The 19139-nt window shown below is 40.9% G+C and overlaps 1 protein-coding gene across 1 annotated transcript in view; it reads right to left on the bottom strand.

The window, feature by feature from the left end:
- Positions 1–6820: 6820 nt before the first annotated feature.
- EPM2A (EPM2A glucan phosphatase, laforin) overlaps positions 6821–19139 on the bottom strand; it is a 57385-nt gene continuing 45066 nt past the window's right edge. Inside the window, exons 3-4 of the mRNA XM_075924371.2 lie at positions 10066–10307; positions 6821–8078 (exon numbers count right to left, since the gene is read on the bottom strand). Coding sequence (XP_075780486.1) covers positions 7804–8078; positions 10066–10307 — 517 coding nt within the window. The 3' untranslated portion in view covers positions 6821–7803. The remainder of the gene's footprint in view (positions 8079–10065; positions 10308–19139) is intronic.

The following is a 19139-nucleotide window of genomic DNA, read 5'->3' on the forward strand; positions in this document are numbered from 1 at the left end:
TTTTAACTGAAAAGTTTTTCCTTTAAAAGTATTTCCGCAATAGCACGTCTAGATGGGCACGGATGCTTTTGCGCAAAAGCATCTGTGGCCAGTCTAGACGCGATTTTGCACAAGAAAGCCCCGATTGCCATGTTAGCTATCGGGGCTTTTTTGCGTAAAACAGTTCTTCCCTGTCTACACTGGCCCTCTTGTGCAAGAATTCTAAGTATTCTTGCGCAAGAGGGCTTTCTCCCGAGCGGGAGCGTGAAAGTATTTGCGCAAGAAGCATTGATTTTGTACATTACAAAGTTAGTGCTCTTGCACAAATTCAAGCAGCCAGTGTAGATAGCTGGCAAGTTTTTGCTGCACAAAATCTTGCCAGTCTAGACTCACCCACTGAATGTTTGATTACTTGCTACGTTCTGCAATTACTGTCCCCTTTTCCTTCCCCCCATCAAAAAAAGCAAGTGGACTTTGAATAGGTATAAACAGGTTCTCGGTTACATTCCCTTCATGTCTTTTTCTCTTCTTTTTTGTCTCTAAGAAAGCAGATTCACAGAAGAACAGATGCTCAGGTTACTCTTTGCCTCTCCCATCAGTGATGATTTTCTGTCATAAAATGCCAATGGATTTTTTATTTATTTATCCCAGACTTCGATAGGGAGAACTCAGTGTCTAGACAAAAGTACATGGAAAACCAGTTTTGGAAGCAGCTTATGGTGATTTCTCCCCCGTGTCAAAGAAGTGATATGCTTCTTTAGCCTGGAGTGAGGGAGGTAACTAGAAAAGGAGAGGATGACAGCTGCATATGGCAGGCTAGGTTCCGATCTCAGCATCAGAGGTGTAAAACTGGAGTGTCACTAAAGACAAAATACTCCAGCTACTACCATCCTTGAAATCAATATATGACCTTCTACCTGGTGGCCCATGGAACAGCACTTACGTTAGGGCTAGTCAGGGATGGAGAACCATGTACACCACTGAAATCACATTTTTTATTTCAATGTCATAAGCAGAATATGCTGATGGCATAGCTCACCATTTGCCAAAATGTATTCTAGTCATGTTTCACATTATTTCTTCTCAGCAATCAAGAAAGGCCTAATCAAATTTTTCCTCTTTAAAATAATCATCTTGGCAGATTTTTTTAAATAGTTTGCCAGTTATTCTCTCTTTTTTTCTTTTTTTTTCTTAATGTCTTGTTGCAGCATTTCTTCAGCTATCCAGCCTCGCATACTTCCAGTCATTAAATGGTGAAATAAGTGGAATTAAACTTCCAAAGCAAATTGAAATAACAGAGGTAATCTGCTCTCACTTCCGGAGGTGGATCCATATATTACTCCATCCACTGATCCTTTTACCAGGGTTTCTATTCACTTCTAAATTGTCCTCCAGGTTTTTGCCACTCTCCGTGGACTCCTTGACCTCTCTCTGCTCTGCCTTCTAACTCTGCTTCCTCAGCATCAGTCTCCTCTTCCTGGATCTTTGCCAGGGACCTTGCACCACTGAAAGGTTGTTCATTCTGCCCTGTCTCCTTCTCAAATCACACCTTCTCTTGCTATTGCTATTAAACCTTCCTCTTTTATTAGTATCTGCCTGACTCTCATTCTGCAAAATGTTGTGTCATTCTGTGTTGTAAAGCAATTCTGTGGCATCCTTCATAAAAAGCACACTATGGTTCCTATTTCACTTATTGTTAACTCTGCTTTCATTGATCTCTAGATCTTAAGAAGCTCTTCTTTGTCTATCATCAAAGGGAGACAGGCAAAGTTAGAACCTTAGGCCAAAACTTTAAAACCTAGCACTCAGATCCTCAGTTGGGAAACTGACTAGGAATTTCACTCGTAGTTAAAGGGCATGTTGAGGGGCTATATGAGCCCTTAACGGTATTATTACGAAGACAAGTCAAAAGAAACACCTGACTGCTGATGCTTGAATCTGTTCCTTGTTTTAAAATGATGCAAGTCCATTCCAGCTCAGAACATTTTCCCTAAGGTATATGTACATTGAAGAGCCAAGCCATCCAGATTCTTAGTAACTAGGAACCAGGCGTCTGCATCTGCAATCAAGTTGAGTTTTTGGAGGGAAGGAAGGGGGTCCCTGTGATAGTTGAATCAATCATGTATACCCCTAATATACCATTAACTTAATTACAAGCTTACACTGATAATACAGAGCAAGTCTCTCAGTGGAGTCTTTACTGCCATTATAGCAGTTTAAGCCCCTAACGTTATCATCATCCTTCTAGACTCTAGAGACAAGGTTGGTCAGGCTTAGAAAAGGGAGGTGATTTGTCCAAGCTCACACAGCAGCAAGTCAATGACACAACAGCAAGGAGTGCCCATGTCTCTTATTTTCCAGGTTGACACCCTGAATACTGGACCTCCCCCACCTTCATGCTCCTGAAAGCACCCGATTGCTCCTCACCCAGCACATCTCTTTTAACTACACACTGTGAACTTCGTCAGTTATGCCAGGGGCAGAGAGTATCTGTGTAAAAGAGGAAAATGAATCATCTTATAATGAATTGACCTTGAGGCTACTGTTACTGCAATTACATTCTCCCACTCTAGGCTTAACACTGGGAGTCCTTTCCCCAGCTGTGCTCAACAGGCTGTGCTGTAGCAGCACCAGGTAACAGCCATTGCTGTCTGACAGCAAAGAGCGTGCATCAAGCCTCACACAGTTCTTTGCTTCCATTTGTTTAGGCATAGTTAATCAGTACCTTTTCCCACCTACTTACCCTACTCTGCAACACAATCCCATGCATCCTGATTCAGATCAAAACTTATAACTATTCCTGGGGCTTGCCTTTATTAATATGGCTTATTTTAATGTACTAAAAAAAATCACCATCTATTAAAGTCAGATTTAGCACCTACAATGACAGACATTGCCACTGACTTTTAAGATTTGCTTTCCTTGGTTGAACTTGAGAATAAATTTTTTTCAGAAATAATACATACCCTGATAACAGTGATATCAATAGGGAGGTTTGCTACTGACATCAAGAAGGGGTTACCTAAATACTACACGCAGCTACATAGATGCAATTCTTATCAAAGACAGCAGAATTTTGCCTGTTTTCATTTAAAGGCTGATATCTGCTTGCCAGATATGTGCTTTCTCCACAGTCCTTCTGTTTTTACTTACATATTCATGATTTCCCATTACATAGCTTCAGTGTTTCTTTTATTCGTGGCATGGGGTTATTTTGCTTTAAATCCTACATTAGCTTTGCAACATCTCACTGCAATTTAGTGAGAAGGATAAAAGGAGAGAGGAAGAAGGGTTTATGGCAATCTTCTTTTTACTATATCAACAGTTTTCCCAGTTGCAGAACAGTAAAGTCGGTGTGTAATCCTTAAAGTAGAGATGAAAGAAACCCACGGTGGTAGGTACTAACATCCATTCTTTTGCCAAGGAAAGGTTATTCCCTATGGTAACTTTCCTACAGTGCTTGTGCTTCTTCAGAGACTGGGGTTGTATCAGTTTCCTTAGGAGACTCTTCCAGGTGCACATAGGTCTCACATTTCCCATATCATCCACCCAGAAAAGTTGGAGTGAGAGAGTAGATAAAAGGTGGCCCAGCACCACAGGGATTAAAGAAAGCCTTTGGATCCAGTTAGCTCCACTCTGCTTTATCTGTAGCCACTGCCAGGCCTGAAAGGGGGAGAAAATGAAGGAGCCTGGCTCAGTTTGGGGCTGACTAGAGAGGAGGCAGGAGCTTAGCCCAGACAGCAGCCTGACAGTCCAACAGATACAGGAAGGAGTAAGCCCCCACTTCTACCCCTCTTGGCAGAAGAAGAGGGGGACCTATGGAAAAAAACCCAACCAAAGGAAATCTGCACTCCTGGGGCCATGTCCCAAACTTAAGGACTTGGGTAAGGAATGGTCAGGGGCTGCTGGGCCAGGAACAAAGGGGGACAGTTGCCTCCCACCCACACATACTTTCCTCCCGACCTACTCAACAATCTAGCCATTAGGCTACCCAACCCCACAGGGACCTATCCACAGTAGGATTAAATTCAGTGAGCGGAATATGAGAATTTTCCTGGGCACCTGGCTCCTATCATGGATTTTCTTGAATAATAGATGCAGGTATCTATAAGCTTCTCAGGGCAGGGACTGTGTGTACTTTGGTAACTTTTGTAGGACATAGAATGCAGTTAAAATGAATGAGACAATTGAAACTGAATGCTTTTGTTATGACTTAAGTGCAGTAGCACTTAGAGGCTACAGCCAATATCACATCCACATTCTATGCTATACAAACACAGAGTGAGCCCTAAGGAGCCTGCATTCGGAACAGATAAGACAAAGGGTGGCCAAGGAAGCAGCGGTAGGAAATTTATTTAGCAGCAGTCACACAGCCTGTCAGCAGCAAAGCCCAGAATAGAATGCAGAGTTACTTTCACCCAATCCCCTATCTACTAGACCATGCTGCCTTCCTAATTAACTGTTAGTTATTGTACCCTGTTTCCTCACTGGTCACATGTTTTTATCACAGAAGGAAAAATACTCATGAAGTGCAAGCGCAGTCAGGAAGTCCCTCTTGCAGTGATATTAAGGCAGTTCAGAACACTCAGGCTACGTCTACATTGGCCCCTGTTCCGTAATAGGGATGCAAATGTAGCACTTTGGAATAGGCAAATCCGCGGGGGATTTAAATATCCCCCGCGGGATTTGCATTTTCATGGATGCCGCTTTTTTCCGGCTTGTAGATAAGCCGGAAAAAAGTGCCAGTCTGGACACGATCCTCCAGAAAATAAGTTCTTTTCCAGAGGATCTCTTATTCTTACTTTCCTCTTATTTTCCAGAGGATCGCGTCCAGACTGGCGCTTTTCTCCAGCTTATCTACAAGCCGGAAAAAAGCGGCAGCCATGAAAATGCAAATCCCACAGGGGATATTTAAATCCCCCACAGATTTGCCTATTCCAAAGTGCTACATTTGCATCCCTATTACGGAATAGGGGCCAATGTAGACACAGCCTGTGTGCCTTGTGATTTTTGGCTATAGGAATAAATATGTATATTAGTGTCTATCCTAATATTGATCATTAGTAACCGGGAGTTGTAAATGGTTCCAGTTCATGCAGCAAATTCCATTTGCTTCTTCAATTACATTAGATAAAATAAAATGAGGGTTTTATTTCTACCTGGGCAACAAATCCTCAATGTGCCAATTCTAAATGACATCCATTTTCCCCACTGATACCTTTCAGTGATGACCTTTGAGCTCTTGAATCTGTTTTCTCTCCCTGTCCTCACACACTATTTCAGTTTATTTTGCCCACTTTAAAATGAGTATTTCAGTTTATCAATTCTTAATTCTCTTCTTAGGAGTTATTTTTGTCTTAATATCATCTAGCCATAAAGGTGCTACTACAGGGAGGAAACACACATGCATATTAACAGCAACGGTGCCCTCATCCTTTCACCTAAATTGCATACGCAGTTTAGTGTGCACAAATGGCTAATGAGCCAATCAGCACAAGAACACATTTCAAATTAGGATTTTAATAGATAAGCATTAGATACAGGCTTATCCTATAATTATGCAGCTGGAAAAATTGAATATTATGAAACCTTTGCTTTTCTTTTGCTGTAGCCTTTTGCAGTGGGCTCTTTATTTAAATGTCTGGTGCTTACTAATTGCATTTGGCAGGCAGGACTTTCAATTAGCGTTACCTACTAGAGTGGCTTTCAATAAGGAGGCAGGAATCAGTGCTCTGGGGACAATGTGACAAGTGGGTATATTACAGATTATGTACCGTGGGTCTACAACCTTTGGGAACTCTGTGACTTTTCCTAGTACATTTTTGGCATTCGTTTATCTAATCCATTTATGTAATCCAACAACTGTGTCCCCCTGTCACTACTGTACCACAGTGCCTCATCGGCATTTAAATATAGAAACACCAGTCGAGATTTGATTCAGTAGCACTACAATTTATTTACTAGTTGCAGCTCTTTGATGTTGATGGTATCCACTGGATTCTAAATTACTGGTGTTCTTGTCCAAAAGACCTGGAACTCAATGTGGTGTAAACTTGTACATCAGATCTGCACAACATGAAGAATTCCTGCCTGGCTCCTTCTGCCAAAGAGTGGATGCTCTGAAGTACAGAATTCAATTATCCTTAGCATGCAACAACTATGAATGTAACCACTGAAAACAGTACTAGGTGTATCCTACCCAGCTATACTGAAGGGATCCATGGAATATCCTTTAAGCCTGCAGTTTCAAAAGCACCCACACAGAACTATAGCAGATTTTTGTTTCTCATGCATCTGACAAAGTAGGTCTTTGCCCACAAAAGCTTATGCTCTAATTAATCTGTTAGACTATAAAGACTTCTCGTTGTTTTTGCAAACTTCATAAGAATTCTGTTGATAAGTTTTCTATATTTGGATACTGAATCAAATCCAAGAAGTTCTCAGAGATATTGAAAAGACAGAGAATGGGAGGGGAAGTAGCAAAGAATTGACCCAAATCCCTTACTCACTGGAAACCATAGCTAAGTCATCCTGGGTAAGGTGTAATTTACTTCTGGTATAGGCAAGTGTTAAATACTTACCTCCTAAGATCAAATAGGAAAAGGAGGAGGAACTGGGAGTCAGGTGTGAGTTACCCCATTACACCACTGCTTGTCCAGGGCACTCTTGTGCTCTGAGAATAGGTTGGGCATCATCAAAACCTTTTGGTTCACAAAGGCAGGCACACAGATACAAAACATTGTTGTTCCATTCAGACCATGGGAGTCAAGAAATAAACAAATGTTTCAAATGGCTACTGTCTCCTCTTATGTACAGATAACGAACATATGAGCCAAACACATGAGAAAACACCCACTTATGGAAGTGTCATCAGGCTTTTATTTAACAGGCTATAGTTCCACCCAGTATCTAACAAGACATACATTCTTTCAAAACAGAAATAAAGTAGTGGTCAGATAAATAAACTTACAATAACTTTCAGTGGCTTTTTCCCATCTGGAGGCATTGGGGCAGAAAATAAAGCAAAATATATCATGATGGACATTCTCCCTGAATACTGCCTAGAATATTGTAACAGTCTGATCACTAACAAGTCTCCACTATTAGAGTTTCCTTATAATTAAGGTCGAAGTGGGTAAGATAGGGTCTGCACACTGAATCTGGCCCACCCAGCCAGTTGATCCAGCCCATGGCTGCCCTACCAGACTAATCGCAACCTGGAGGCTGGGGAGCGCACAGAGTCTCCTCCCCCCACCAGCTGGCAGATCTCTCTAGGCACCACACGCCCCTGGCAAGGCAGGGGCAGGGAGTGAGAGACTTTGCATGCTCCCCCGCCCTCAGGCCAATAAGGCCATTTCATTATAAATGTCTTTGTAAACACACCAAAACAGAAGGCTCTACCTAAAATGGCCAACATCCCTGTCTGTCTAAGCCAGAAAAATACAAAACCCACACCACTGATTTCTATTTCTGTATATAGTACTCCTGAATGCTTCCGCCTTCTTCCTGCCAGTCTTGCCATTCCTCATGCTTGTATCCTGTGAGATTTTCCTCAGCTCCCGGAGTCCCATGACTACATGAGAATCTCAGCTTTCATTTTGAACAATAAGTTCCTAGCCCACCTTGCTGCAGAGAAAAATTTGAAAACAAGACCCCCTCCCCGCAAGGCAAATAAAAAGACATTAATTGTTTTCAAACCTCATGATTTTTCACACACACTCTCTCCCCAAGCAACAAATCTGGGCAGTTCAACTTAGGAATTTTGAATGCTTAGGGTTGGCAACACTGCAAACATCTCCCCTGCTCCAGTCAGCTTTTCTACCACTACTGTCTGCATGAGTAGCGAAGCGGTCCAAATTTCTGATAAAAATCATCTTCAGCGCGAACCAGAGCTTCTTCATCTATGTAGACAGCGGGTCTCCTGGAAGCCACAAAGTATTGCACTTTCCTCAGATTCCATCCCATCACATACTTTAGCCAGCCACAGATAGCGGCTGTGGACCTGCCGACACCAGCATTGCAATGCACATAGACGACATGACCATTCTCTAGTAGCCCGTGCAGGAGACAGACAGCCTGAGGTAACATCTGTATTCTTCCTAGGATTAAAAACAGGGCATGTTCCCATGAACTCAAGGAAGGAAGGATCACTGTTAAATATATATCTCTGTATTCTGCTGCACTGTGAAATCATAGTGGCAGGCAAAGAGAAATCTATTAAAGCTAGTTTCTCTTCTCTCTCCGTGCATTCAGGGCCCCGTGCTGCCCAGCTCCCCGCCCCATCCACCCAGACGGGAACCACATGGCCATGCAGCTCAGCATGCTGCCTTGGGTCCCCTGCACACTCTTTGGCTGGGCCTGTCTGCACTGTCAGAAATTAAGTACTTTTTGCACAGGGTAGGGCCTGAGATTTCCAAAAGTCCACAATACGATGCCTTAAAGAGGCTCAGTTTTAAAAGGGTGGGAGCAAAGCACCTCCTAAAAATTAGGCCCTGTCTCTGGTTAGGCACACAAAATCCACAATCTTTGTTGAAAATCATGGCCAATCTGTGAAACTAACAGTGTCAGTTTTCTCAAATCATTTCCAACCCTCACATTTCCTAAGTATTAGGCCCAGGTAATACAAAAGTACATATAACTTGGACCTAGGACTTCTTTGGTAACAAATGATGTTATGCACAAAATGTGTGTAATGAAACAGTGGTTCTCAACCTTACCAGATTCCTGTATCCTTTTAAGGAGTCTGATTTGTCTTGCATACCCCAAATTTCATTTCACTTAAAAATTACTTGCTTATGAAACTAGGGTTCACAGGTGTCTGGTTTTTGACTGGAATGCACTGTTGGAAAGGGACCCTGGTGACTCCAATCAGCACCACTGACTGGGTTAAGAGTCCAGTTGTCAGTGCAGTAGTGCTAGGGCAGTCTCCCTGCCTGCTTTGGCTCACCATGGCTCCTGGAAGCAGCAGCATGTCACTCCTCCAGCTCCTATGGGTAAGTCTAGACTACATTTTTTTGAAGGAGATATTCAAATTGGATGCTAATTTGCATATCTTCTTCTGATTGCTTTTTCAAAAGTGGGTTTTTTGAAAGTGAAATAGTCTGGATGTGGGGTTTTTTCGGAAAACATGTCCAGAAACCTTTCACTTTCAAAAAAACCGCTTTCAAAAACGCAATCAGAAGATATGCAAATTAGCACCAAATTTGCATATCTCCTTTTGGAAAAAAAATAGTCTAGATGTACCCTAAGTGTAGGGGAAGCCAGGGTTTCCAGCTCCCACTGACCAGTAACAATGGCGGTACTTCAAAATGATTATGTAACAATACAGCAGCTCAGTAGTGGCACATGACTGCAAAAGGGAGAGTTGTGTTGTGAGGGAGCCAAAGTAGGTTACCTAGCACTGCCTCTTTGGTTAAAACCAGAATTATAGCAATTTCAGAATGCTGATGTGTAAGCCAATGACCATCAACCTGCTACATTTGCATTCTCACTAAATTAATGCTGAAAGAAAAGGTTTTCAAGCAGTCACCAATTTTTGGAGGGAATAGAGATATCCTGAGAGAGGAAGATCTGTATCAGAAATAGTTTGAATGAGTTCTGTGTATGACAAAGGGTACTGAATCCATTAGGAGCAACACCACAAAGTTACCACTTACTATAGGTATGTCTACATTGCACAGCTATTTCGGGATACAGGAAGTATTCCGAAATAGCTACTCTATGTCTACACAAGCTGCCCATTGTTTCAAAATATTTTTCAAAATAATGGACATGCTATTTCACCATCCTGGCAAACCTCATTGTACGAGGGATAAAGGATGGCTTGAAATAGCACCTTATTTCGAAATTTGGCACAGTGCAGATGTGCCAAATTTCAAAATAAGCTATTTCAAACTAGTTTCAAACTAAGATACACAAATTTGCACTACACAAATTGTGTATCTTATTTCAAGTTTAGGCTGCTTTGTGGACGAACCCTATAATAAAAAACTAAAGCTATTCAGGAAAAAAACACTTTAAAATAATGTAGTCACATCACTGAAAGGTTTATTACTTATCCAGTTGTAAGACACATTTGAATATTACCTTCAGTGCTCATGTCTGGGGTTGGCATCCAGACATAAGCAAGACCTTCCTCTTTATACAGTTTCATAAGGATCTCTGGGCTCATGGGTTCTGGATAGCGGTTGCAGCCCCAGGAATTCTGAATGACATCCCACTCGGTCTGGAAGTTCATTACAGCTGTAACACCCAATTCTTGTTTTAGCTTGATAGTCACATGCTCCACTTGCCGAGGACAGCTTCCCAGCCAGATGTTTGGCAGAATCCTAGCGTTGAAACACAAAAACTTAGCAGAGCTCATTAAGTACTTGCAGCAAAGGAACTCACCCACCCCTGCACAAAACTCACACATTCTGTCAGATTAAAAGGCACGCTGGTTCTAACATACTTGGATAACATCAGCATATGAGATGCACTGTTAAACACACCCGTTTCATATCACATACTTCTTGTTTCAGTACAATTTAACCAGTAAAATGTTTAAAATGCTGCATAGTTTGGACCTCCCTGGTCCGGCATCCTTAGGACCTGAGCAGTCCTGGACAAGGGAGTTTGCAGGACCAAGGGAGGTCAGGCCTAGGCTTCTCATGGGATTCCCCTACTGGCCATGGCCCCAACCAGTGCATTGCCCCCAGACTGCCTGCTGGGCTCTGCTGCCCCCCAGCCTGCTGGGAGGGCTCTGCTCTCTAGTCACCAGTGGCACTCCTTGCCCTCAGCCAGTGAGACTTCTCTCCAGCTGCTGGCCTCACTCCGGCCAACAGGGCTCCGTGCCACCAGCCGCTGATGAGGCTCCCTGGCCCCTCCCACCAGGGGACTTTGGGCTAGGATCCATGCCCCAGGCCACTGGGCCTGAGAGTTGCCAGCCATGGGCAACTTCCACGGCTGGGGTTCTCTGGTCCACAGAGGTTCAATCTGTATTTTAAGAACCAAACTGTAAACTCAGCACACATGGCTAAACTCACTTTGCCTGTGTAGACTGGAGCCCCAGCAAAACCATGGCATAATTAGTAGCACAGGTCTCTGAGGCACTAGTCATTCACTGCTACAGCTGAAGCCTATTAGCAGCACTGATGAGGATAGGGAAACCCAGAAGACTCACACAATCTCTGTGCAGAAAGAGATTCACAAAACTCAAATGTGGAATGTTACCGTACAAAATATAAGCCATATAACACTTGCTGTTTTATAGCTAGTACTATCGCCGTGGGCAAATCAGATCTGGGTGAGCCACCATCAGCCTAAACCATACTTTCTGTGGTCAAAAGAGTCTGGAATACTTCTTCCCCGCCTGCCTATGCAATATCTGGAGTCCAGACAGAACCAGTTTCAGAAATATGAACTGTGTGTGTTGATCCTGGAAGAACCAGAAATTCTGTGAGGAAAATACTAGAGGATTGGATAATTTGTAAGAACATCTGCACCTTTTGGTATTTAGCTAAACCAAACCTCTGAACCTTCTGTGGTTTTCCCATCTCTAGTGATCATAAAACTATTATACGCTTTAGCAAGCTTTGGTACACAAATGGAAACACGGAGGGGCTTGCTTTCAGAAGTGGGTGCCCTATTTGCACATGAAGTTAATGTGATTGCATTCCCAATAGATTATTTACATGTTTAAATACATTTAAGTAGTCTTTGGCATGTACAAATTTCTAATTTGCACATGTAGTCACAGTCAACACCCATGCAAAATAGGCACACAGTTGCACATATAATTTTGAAAATCAGGCCCTTAGTTATTCACAACTAAATAATATGGCATCTTTAAGAGGAAGCTTCCATGAGCTGTTTCAATCTATGATGAAAGTAAGTATATTCCACTGGTGAGTGTGTGTGACAGGTCCCACTTTGTGCCAATCCATAGACAACATGAATTGTTACAGCTCCCAACCAGAAAGCCAGTTGCTCAGACTTCTGTAATTTTCAATAAGGAACAGATCATTGCCTGGATCATCCTATGATGGAGAGAGCAAAACGGTGGCTTAATGCCACTTTTATATCTCCTCTCCCCATATCAAGTTGCACTGAATATGCCTGGGCCACAACATTTGATAGTACAGGATAAGAAAACAAATGTGTACTCTGAAGACAAGAGCAGTTGGTATTTTTCTTCACAGTTTTTTCTGAGAGTTCAGTACATTCTTATGATAAACCCCCAATTTTGTATGATCAACTAATATACAGATTTATCATCTCTTCCAGGGGATAGTATAGACTCTAGTAGATGATTTAACCAGGGGGTACTAGAACCCTTAGGTCAATGATGCAATATATAAATTGGGCAACAGAGAAAAAGCTACTTTCGAAATCTTTTCCTATCCTTAGCCAGTATGGCTGTGTCTAGACTGGCAAGTTTTTCCAGAAAATCAGCCGCTTTTCCGGAAAAACTTGCCAGCTGTCTACACTGACCACTTGAATTTCCGGAAAAGCACTGACGATCTCATGTAAGATCGTCAGTGCTTTTTTGGAAATACTATGCTGCTCCCATTTGGGCAAAAGTCTTTTTCCGAAAGACTTTTGCGCAAAAGGGCCAGTGTAGACAGCACAGCACTGTTTTCCGCAAAAAAGCCCCGATCACGAAAATGGCAATCGGGGCTTTTTTGCGGAAAAGCGCGTCTAGATTGGCCACAGACGCTTTTCCGCAAAAAGTGCTTTTGCGGAAAAGCATCCTGCCAATGTAGACGTGCTTTTCCGAAAATGCTTTTAACGGAAAAGTTTTCCATTAAAAGCATTTTCGGAAAATCATGCCAGTGTAGACATAGCCTATATGTATAGATGAAAAGCTATACTTGCATCATATTCTATAGCCAGATTATCTACCAAAAGCTTTGAAACTTTCCATCAGAACTTCTGGACCTTCTAGAATCCCTATTGTACCTCAGTTCACAATTGGTGAATTGTCTAGTGGCTTTACCATTGAACATCACCATATTCAATGGAATGGAGAAAAATGGCAGAACACAGCACATAAGCAAGACTAGGGGTGTCACCTGCCTGGATTTAGATCAGTTAACTCTTATGAACTGGTTCCTCGATACCAGTTTCAGGAGTTTTGCCACTAACATAAACAGGATTAGGGCTTGGCTTCTGGGCTTTTCTCCTCAGTTTACCAGTAACGGCTATAAAGGCTTGGTATACAGTGCATGTATTACTTAATTGGGTTTAATTGTTCTTTTATCAGGGTAACATTCATTATAGATAACATGCTCTGTACAATGACACTAAGCAGATTTGTTTATTTAGCCAATTTATTTAAGAGATCTAATTATGATTATTTCTTTCTTAGATGCCTGGGCTTTCATTTGGTTTTATCAGGTTCACTCCTTTATTTTCTCTTCACATAAAAAAGGGTTTTAGTTCAAATACAATCTGCAGAAATTGATGAACAGTTCAGTAATTGTATTCTATATATTTATGCCTCATATTTCTCACGACCGTTTCACTGTTTGATAGATAATGAAAGTTAAATAATTGTAATGCTAGCGGGTGATCTTTTCATAGTTTAACTTCTCTTGCCTACAACTATGCTTTAAAAAAATGTGTTTCCTATTGGATTGGGGTAGTACTTGAGCTGTTCAACAGTTGTTGCCTTGCAGCTCTAGAAGTGATTACATTTCAATTATTAAAATAACTCTTCCATATAGTTTGAAAAACATTTACAGATTAAAGGGCCTATGTAAATGTAAGATCATTTCAACCATTAATCCTGTTCTTTTCCTAAAAATCAATGAGTCAAAATAAAATGACACACTTTTTAAAGTGGAATTATAAGTAGAATATGTCAGTGGTCCAAGGGCATTAGAGAGATTATGTAGGAGAGGAAATATCTTTTATTAGACCAACTCCCATTGCTGAGACACCAACTCAGTGTAGCTCAAAAGCTCATATCTTTCACAAGCAGAAGATGGTCCAATAAAAGATTTTGCCTCGCCCACCTAATCTCTGTGTAAAAATGGCCCTTTCTTATTTGATGTACCTGTGCACTCTGTGTTACTAAGACTAAAACACTACATAGGCATTCAGAAGATGTGGTCACATCCCAACTCAGACACAGACACCCCATCAGACTTTAGGTTGAATAGGCTCTCTCACAAGGCTTTTATTCCCCAAGGGGCTAAGGATGCAATACGTCCCGCAAAAGAAAAAAACTGTTTTATATTCCAAGAAAAGGAATACAAGTAATCAAGTCTGAATTACACCAGATTTCCGCAGTGCCTAGATATGCATGGAGTCTTCCCTCTGCCAGCTCTGCACTCCTGATATTTATTGAACCAACTTCTGTTGGTGAGAGAGACAAGCTTTCACTAACAGAAGCTGGTCTAATAATTGATACCACACCCAGCTTGGTTCTCTGATATCCTGTGACTAGCACAGCTACAGCAACTCTGCAAACACTCATGCCACACACATACTTTACGTCCTTTACAAAAGTCAGGGGTGCTCAGTGCTACCTGCTGCTCAGAGCTTCAGTTCAGGGTGTATTTCTGATTCCTTCCTTGATTGGCATTGCAAAACTCTGCTATCCTATCTTTCCCCTCTACCTAGTGACTTCAGTGTTCTTATGTCATATCACACCAATGTGTAACATCACAACAACATGCTCACCCACACCTTTGTGGTGACCTTTTTTAACGTACATATATGCAGTTGTTCTTATGAATCTTCCCACCTGTGTACCTATTTGTTCTTGCTGCTTCTGTGCCTTCCAAGTTCAATCTCCTTAAAAACCTATGTGAGAATAACAGTATTTAGTGTCCAGAGGGTCCTTGCAGCTTATCAGGACAATGACGATGATGATGATGGAGGGCATATTCCAAGCAAACTAGAAATATTACTTAGGTAATAACCTAATCTGCTGGGCTATGTTGGATTTTTAATAATGACTTCAGGGGCAGTAGAGTTAGGTCAACAGTGAGGGCTTTTGAACAACTTATCCTAAACTATATGGAGCACACTGTTTTTGGAAATGTTTCAATCTTTCCAGACCCATATGACTAAAATGCAAAAGAAGCTAATAAATTAGTTTCACTTTCTTCTCACAAATTAAATGGTCTATGGTTCATTTTACTCTGTTAATCAAATTATACTGTAGCACAGAATCATGGAGACCAGATGACTTAGATCTACAGTGCCATATTATGATCTCACTTATATCTTTGTATAACCTGAGTAACTTCAGTACTGTTAATGAAATTATTACAGATTTATATTAGTATAGCTAAATCTATTGGGTCTATTCCATGTCCATCTCAGTAAAACCTGTCCCTTATGGTATATTTTTTCTTATTTTATCCAGCTTAGTTTTAAATTATTCCAGTGATTAGGCTTCCACTACTAATCATCTACTTCTGTTGCTTATTATTGCAATTCTATTCGAAAATATAATTCCTAATACCCAACAGATTTAGAAAGACTCTGGATTGAGAGAGTTGGTGACTGATTTACTTTTTCACAGTTAAATGTGCTCTTTCTCCAGTTGAGAACTGGAATACTCTGTGCTGTGCTTTGACTGGGAATGCCACTGCCTGCACTACACCTATTCTGTGGATTTGTAGAGGAATTCAGTCTCCAAGGTTCTGTCAACATTTTTCACAAGAAAAGGAGGTAAACCAGAGCTGGGCAAGATATGGCCCGGGGCCAGAACTGGCCCGATGAACACTTTGATCGAGCCTGTGGACTGCATCTGGCTGCTTTCTACTTATATCCTGCTGCCTGTGCCATCAAAGTTCTAGGAAATGGCTCAGGCAGCAGGATCCTATGACTTCCAGTTGCCAGTTGCAGTGCTACCCCAGCAGGGAAAAAAACATCAAAATCACTCCTTATCTGATGAAACAGTGGTGTAGAATTGGCAGATTGAGGCACATGGCTTTTTCAAAGCTGCAGTTGTTTACCCTGAAGACCAGACCAATTCTGTTAGTGACTTGTTACTGATAAAGTTCACCACAGAAGCCAAGTCACATCAAGTTTTACAATGAGAGGCTTGATTTGAATAGGATTGAGTGAAAGCAGCCAGATGTACTGAACTACTGACCGAATGAGGAGAAGCACTACTAACTGGCTTAAGAGAAGAAGATACAAGGATTTGCAGGCAGTATGATCTATTCAGTGAAAACTGATCTAACAGGCATGATAACATCAATTTTATCAATAAAGACACACAAAATGGCTATAAACTGAGCAGAAGCCTACACAGGAAAAAGCTGATTAATACGGAAAACACAGACTGCTGTAATGACATAGCAGCAGCCTTGTTAAGGCTACTTACGCTCCAGAACAGTTTACTTTTATCTAATGCCACAAGCAGAAGAAATTTGGTGATTAGAAATTCATCTTAGTTTACTCCATGATATACAGTTTATAAATTCAACTGCAGAGTTTTAAAATTAGGAGAATTTTTAAAAAATGACAAGGTATATCCAATGTTCCCTCCCCCCCCCCCCCATTATGTGCAGCAGTCTGATGTAAAGTAATTAAGAGCTGGAAATTTTTCTTCTTAGATGTAATATGAACTATCATCTAGGATTCTCAGATGGGAGCAGACTTGGCAACTGGAAGGGAAACACCTGTTTTTATCACTGCAGAACACCATTGTTTATCAGTCTACTAAATTCTGAAGTCCTTAAATGTGAGGTGATATGCTTAATAAGCTCTTACTTATTCACTGTTTACAAATTTATGTATGACATATAGCATCAGAGAGGCTGGTTCGCTGATTTGCAATGTGAAAAGGCATTAAGCAAATCAACCTTTAGTTAACAATGGAATCAAATGAAAACAAAGACTAAGAGATACAAAGAATACTGTGCTGATAACTGAGATATGAAGATTTGCTGACATCAAGATGCTAAACAACGCCTGCAGATGCACAGCACCCTCAACCTATACTGATTAGAGGCAAGGAAAAATTTGTTAGAAAATCCCAGAAATGGAAACAAAGTCCTCCTGTTTACTATTTTAAATTACATCCATAGGCCAAATCTGCAGCCCCCCACTGCTCCAACGATGCAAAAATGTTGAAATATTGCCTTCACAAGGTGGCTACAGATTCTCTTTCATACCACTCCCTCATCCTGTATTTGGTAGATGCATCAAGGAGTGTAGCGTGCTCCAGTCATCCTGGGTAGATGGAATTACCACTAAGGCATAAATAACTGATGGCATAAATTGAAGCATCTCAGAGGCTATGCTGTTTTATGTCACAGCCTGAACCTGGCTTCCTCCATGAAAAGAGGAAATGAAAAGGTGGATTTAAGCCATCTTTGCTCCTTTGTGCCAATTATAACTCACCTGGACCTACGGATATGACCAAATATTTTTTAAAAAGTCAAATTAGCCCTCAACTGCACAGAGCACACTCCCCTAAATTCAGTTGACATATTCCTATTTGTGATGTAAGTGAATTTGGCCCTACAAGTAAAATAAACAAAACAAAATAAATCCCTTAGTTTCTTTATAGCTATATAAGGTTATGTTAAAGTCTCATGAGATCAACCCTATAAAATGATATATGATAGAATACACTACTTTGATTCTGTCTTCTGTTCTGGGAATATCCTGGCACAACTAGCCATGGTCATACATGGCTTTAAATATATGACCATCCTTCACATTAAAAAATGAAGCATTCTCTTTCCCATCACTTTAACATAAGGCTGCATTTCATGTTTGTGCATCCAAGTTAAGAAAATCTGAGGTCCAGGTGGTTATTTATACACACACCAGTGCCTTATAGGACTTGAAGTCCAAAGTTAGCCCTGTGAAACATTCATGCTTAGGTCCCTTTGGCTGTCAGAAGATGCTTGCATTCTATCTACAGCAGAAAACAGAATTTGGTCCTTGGAGACCTGAGTTTTTCCTCACTTTCACCAGTATAAACCAGGTGAAGCTCCACTGAAGTAAATGGCATGTCACTGCTGAAAAGCTAGGGTGAAAGAAGAATCAGGTCCAGTGGGCTCATGCCAAATGATCTGATGAGCTAGTCATGAAGATGGCTTCTCTGAAAATTAATATTTAAATGCTCTAATTACAGAACTCTGCTCAGTGCATTAGTTGCCACCAATTACTTGCTACATATGTCTTCATCGTATTGCCAGCATTCAAATTTGTTTTGAATTAGAACTAATGATCATGAGTGAGAGGTACAACAGACTACATAACTAAGCCAGATAGCAATGAGCCATCAATCTTTTGGCATGAGGAACCAGGAATTCTAATATTAGTGCTTCACAATGGGAGCGAGGCTACCATTAACACCTTTAAGTTAAAATGCCTTACAACGTTGGACAATGCCACTACAGCTGAACTTTAATTAGTTCAGCTGACTTGGACATTGCTAATGAGATGTCTTATTTCATCTTTGTGCTAAGTTAATCACAGTGGTTAATTCAAAATCTAAACTTCCCAAATAATGAGCTGTGAACCTACTGCCTGAAATCCTTTAGAGGTAATCCATTGGGTACACATTAGAAACATGCCCTTGAAGATGAAAATCAAGTAAGTGGAAATTAATTTATTCTGTCTGACAGTTGGCTGTGTAGGCTAGGGCTAGCACATAACATGAAAATGACTGAAAGTCTCTGCTGGACAGGAAGAACCAGGAACTCTGGAGGTAATACATACAGAATCTGTGGTATGTGAAGAGGATGGAAATGGTTCGTTAATGTCATTCAAATGCATTCTAATTGAACAGTTATTTGCATTTAAATTGTCTTTGTTTTGTTTTTTTAAATAACATCACAATGAATATTAAGACTTGTTAAGAAAGCTAGAGACACGGGCTAGAGAACTACAGATGGGAACATTAGGCCTTATAAATATTACAAGCAAAATTTGAAAAAACTCATCTGACCACAGTGAGAACTCCAAAAAGTTCTAAAACAAGGTTACATCCCAACGCCCAAGCATAGGGACAAGATGGCAGGATACTACAACTGTACATAACATGCCATTCAATTGTTACATTATAAACCAAGGGAGACTTTTATAGGTAAGGGTTGTTTGCTACCAGATTTATAATATGTAGCTGCCACATATTATTCTCAGGGTAAATACTCCTCTCTGAATGTTAAATAAACAATTACACTGTATACTTTTAAATG

The sequence above is a fragment of the Pelodiscus sinensis genome, chromosome 3 (genome assembly GCF_052426305.1).
Source record: "Pelodiscus sinensis isolate ZL-2025 chromosome 3, ASM5242630v1, whole genome shotgun sequence".
NCBI lineage: Eukaryota > Metazoa > Chordata > Testudines > Trionychidae > Pelodiscus > Pelodiscus sinensis.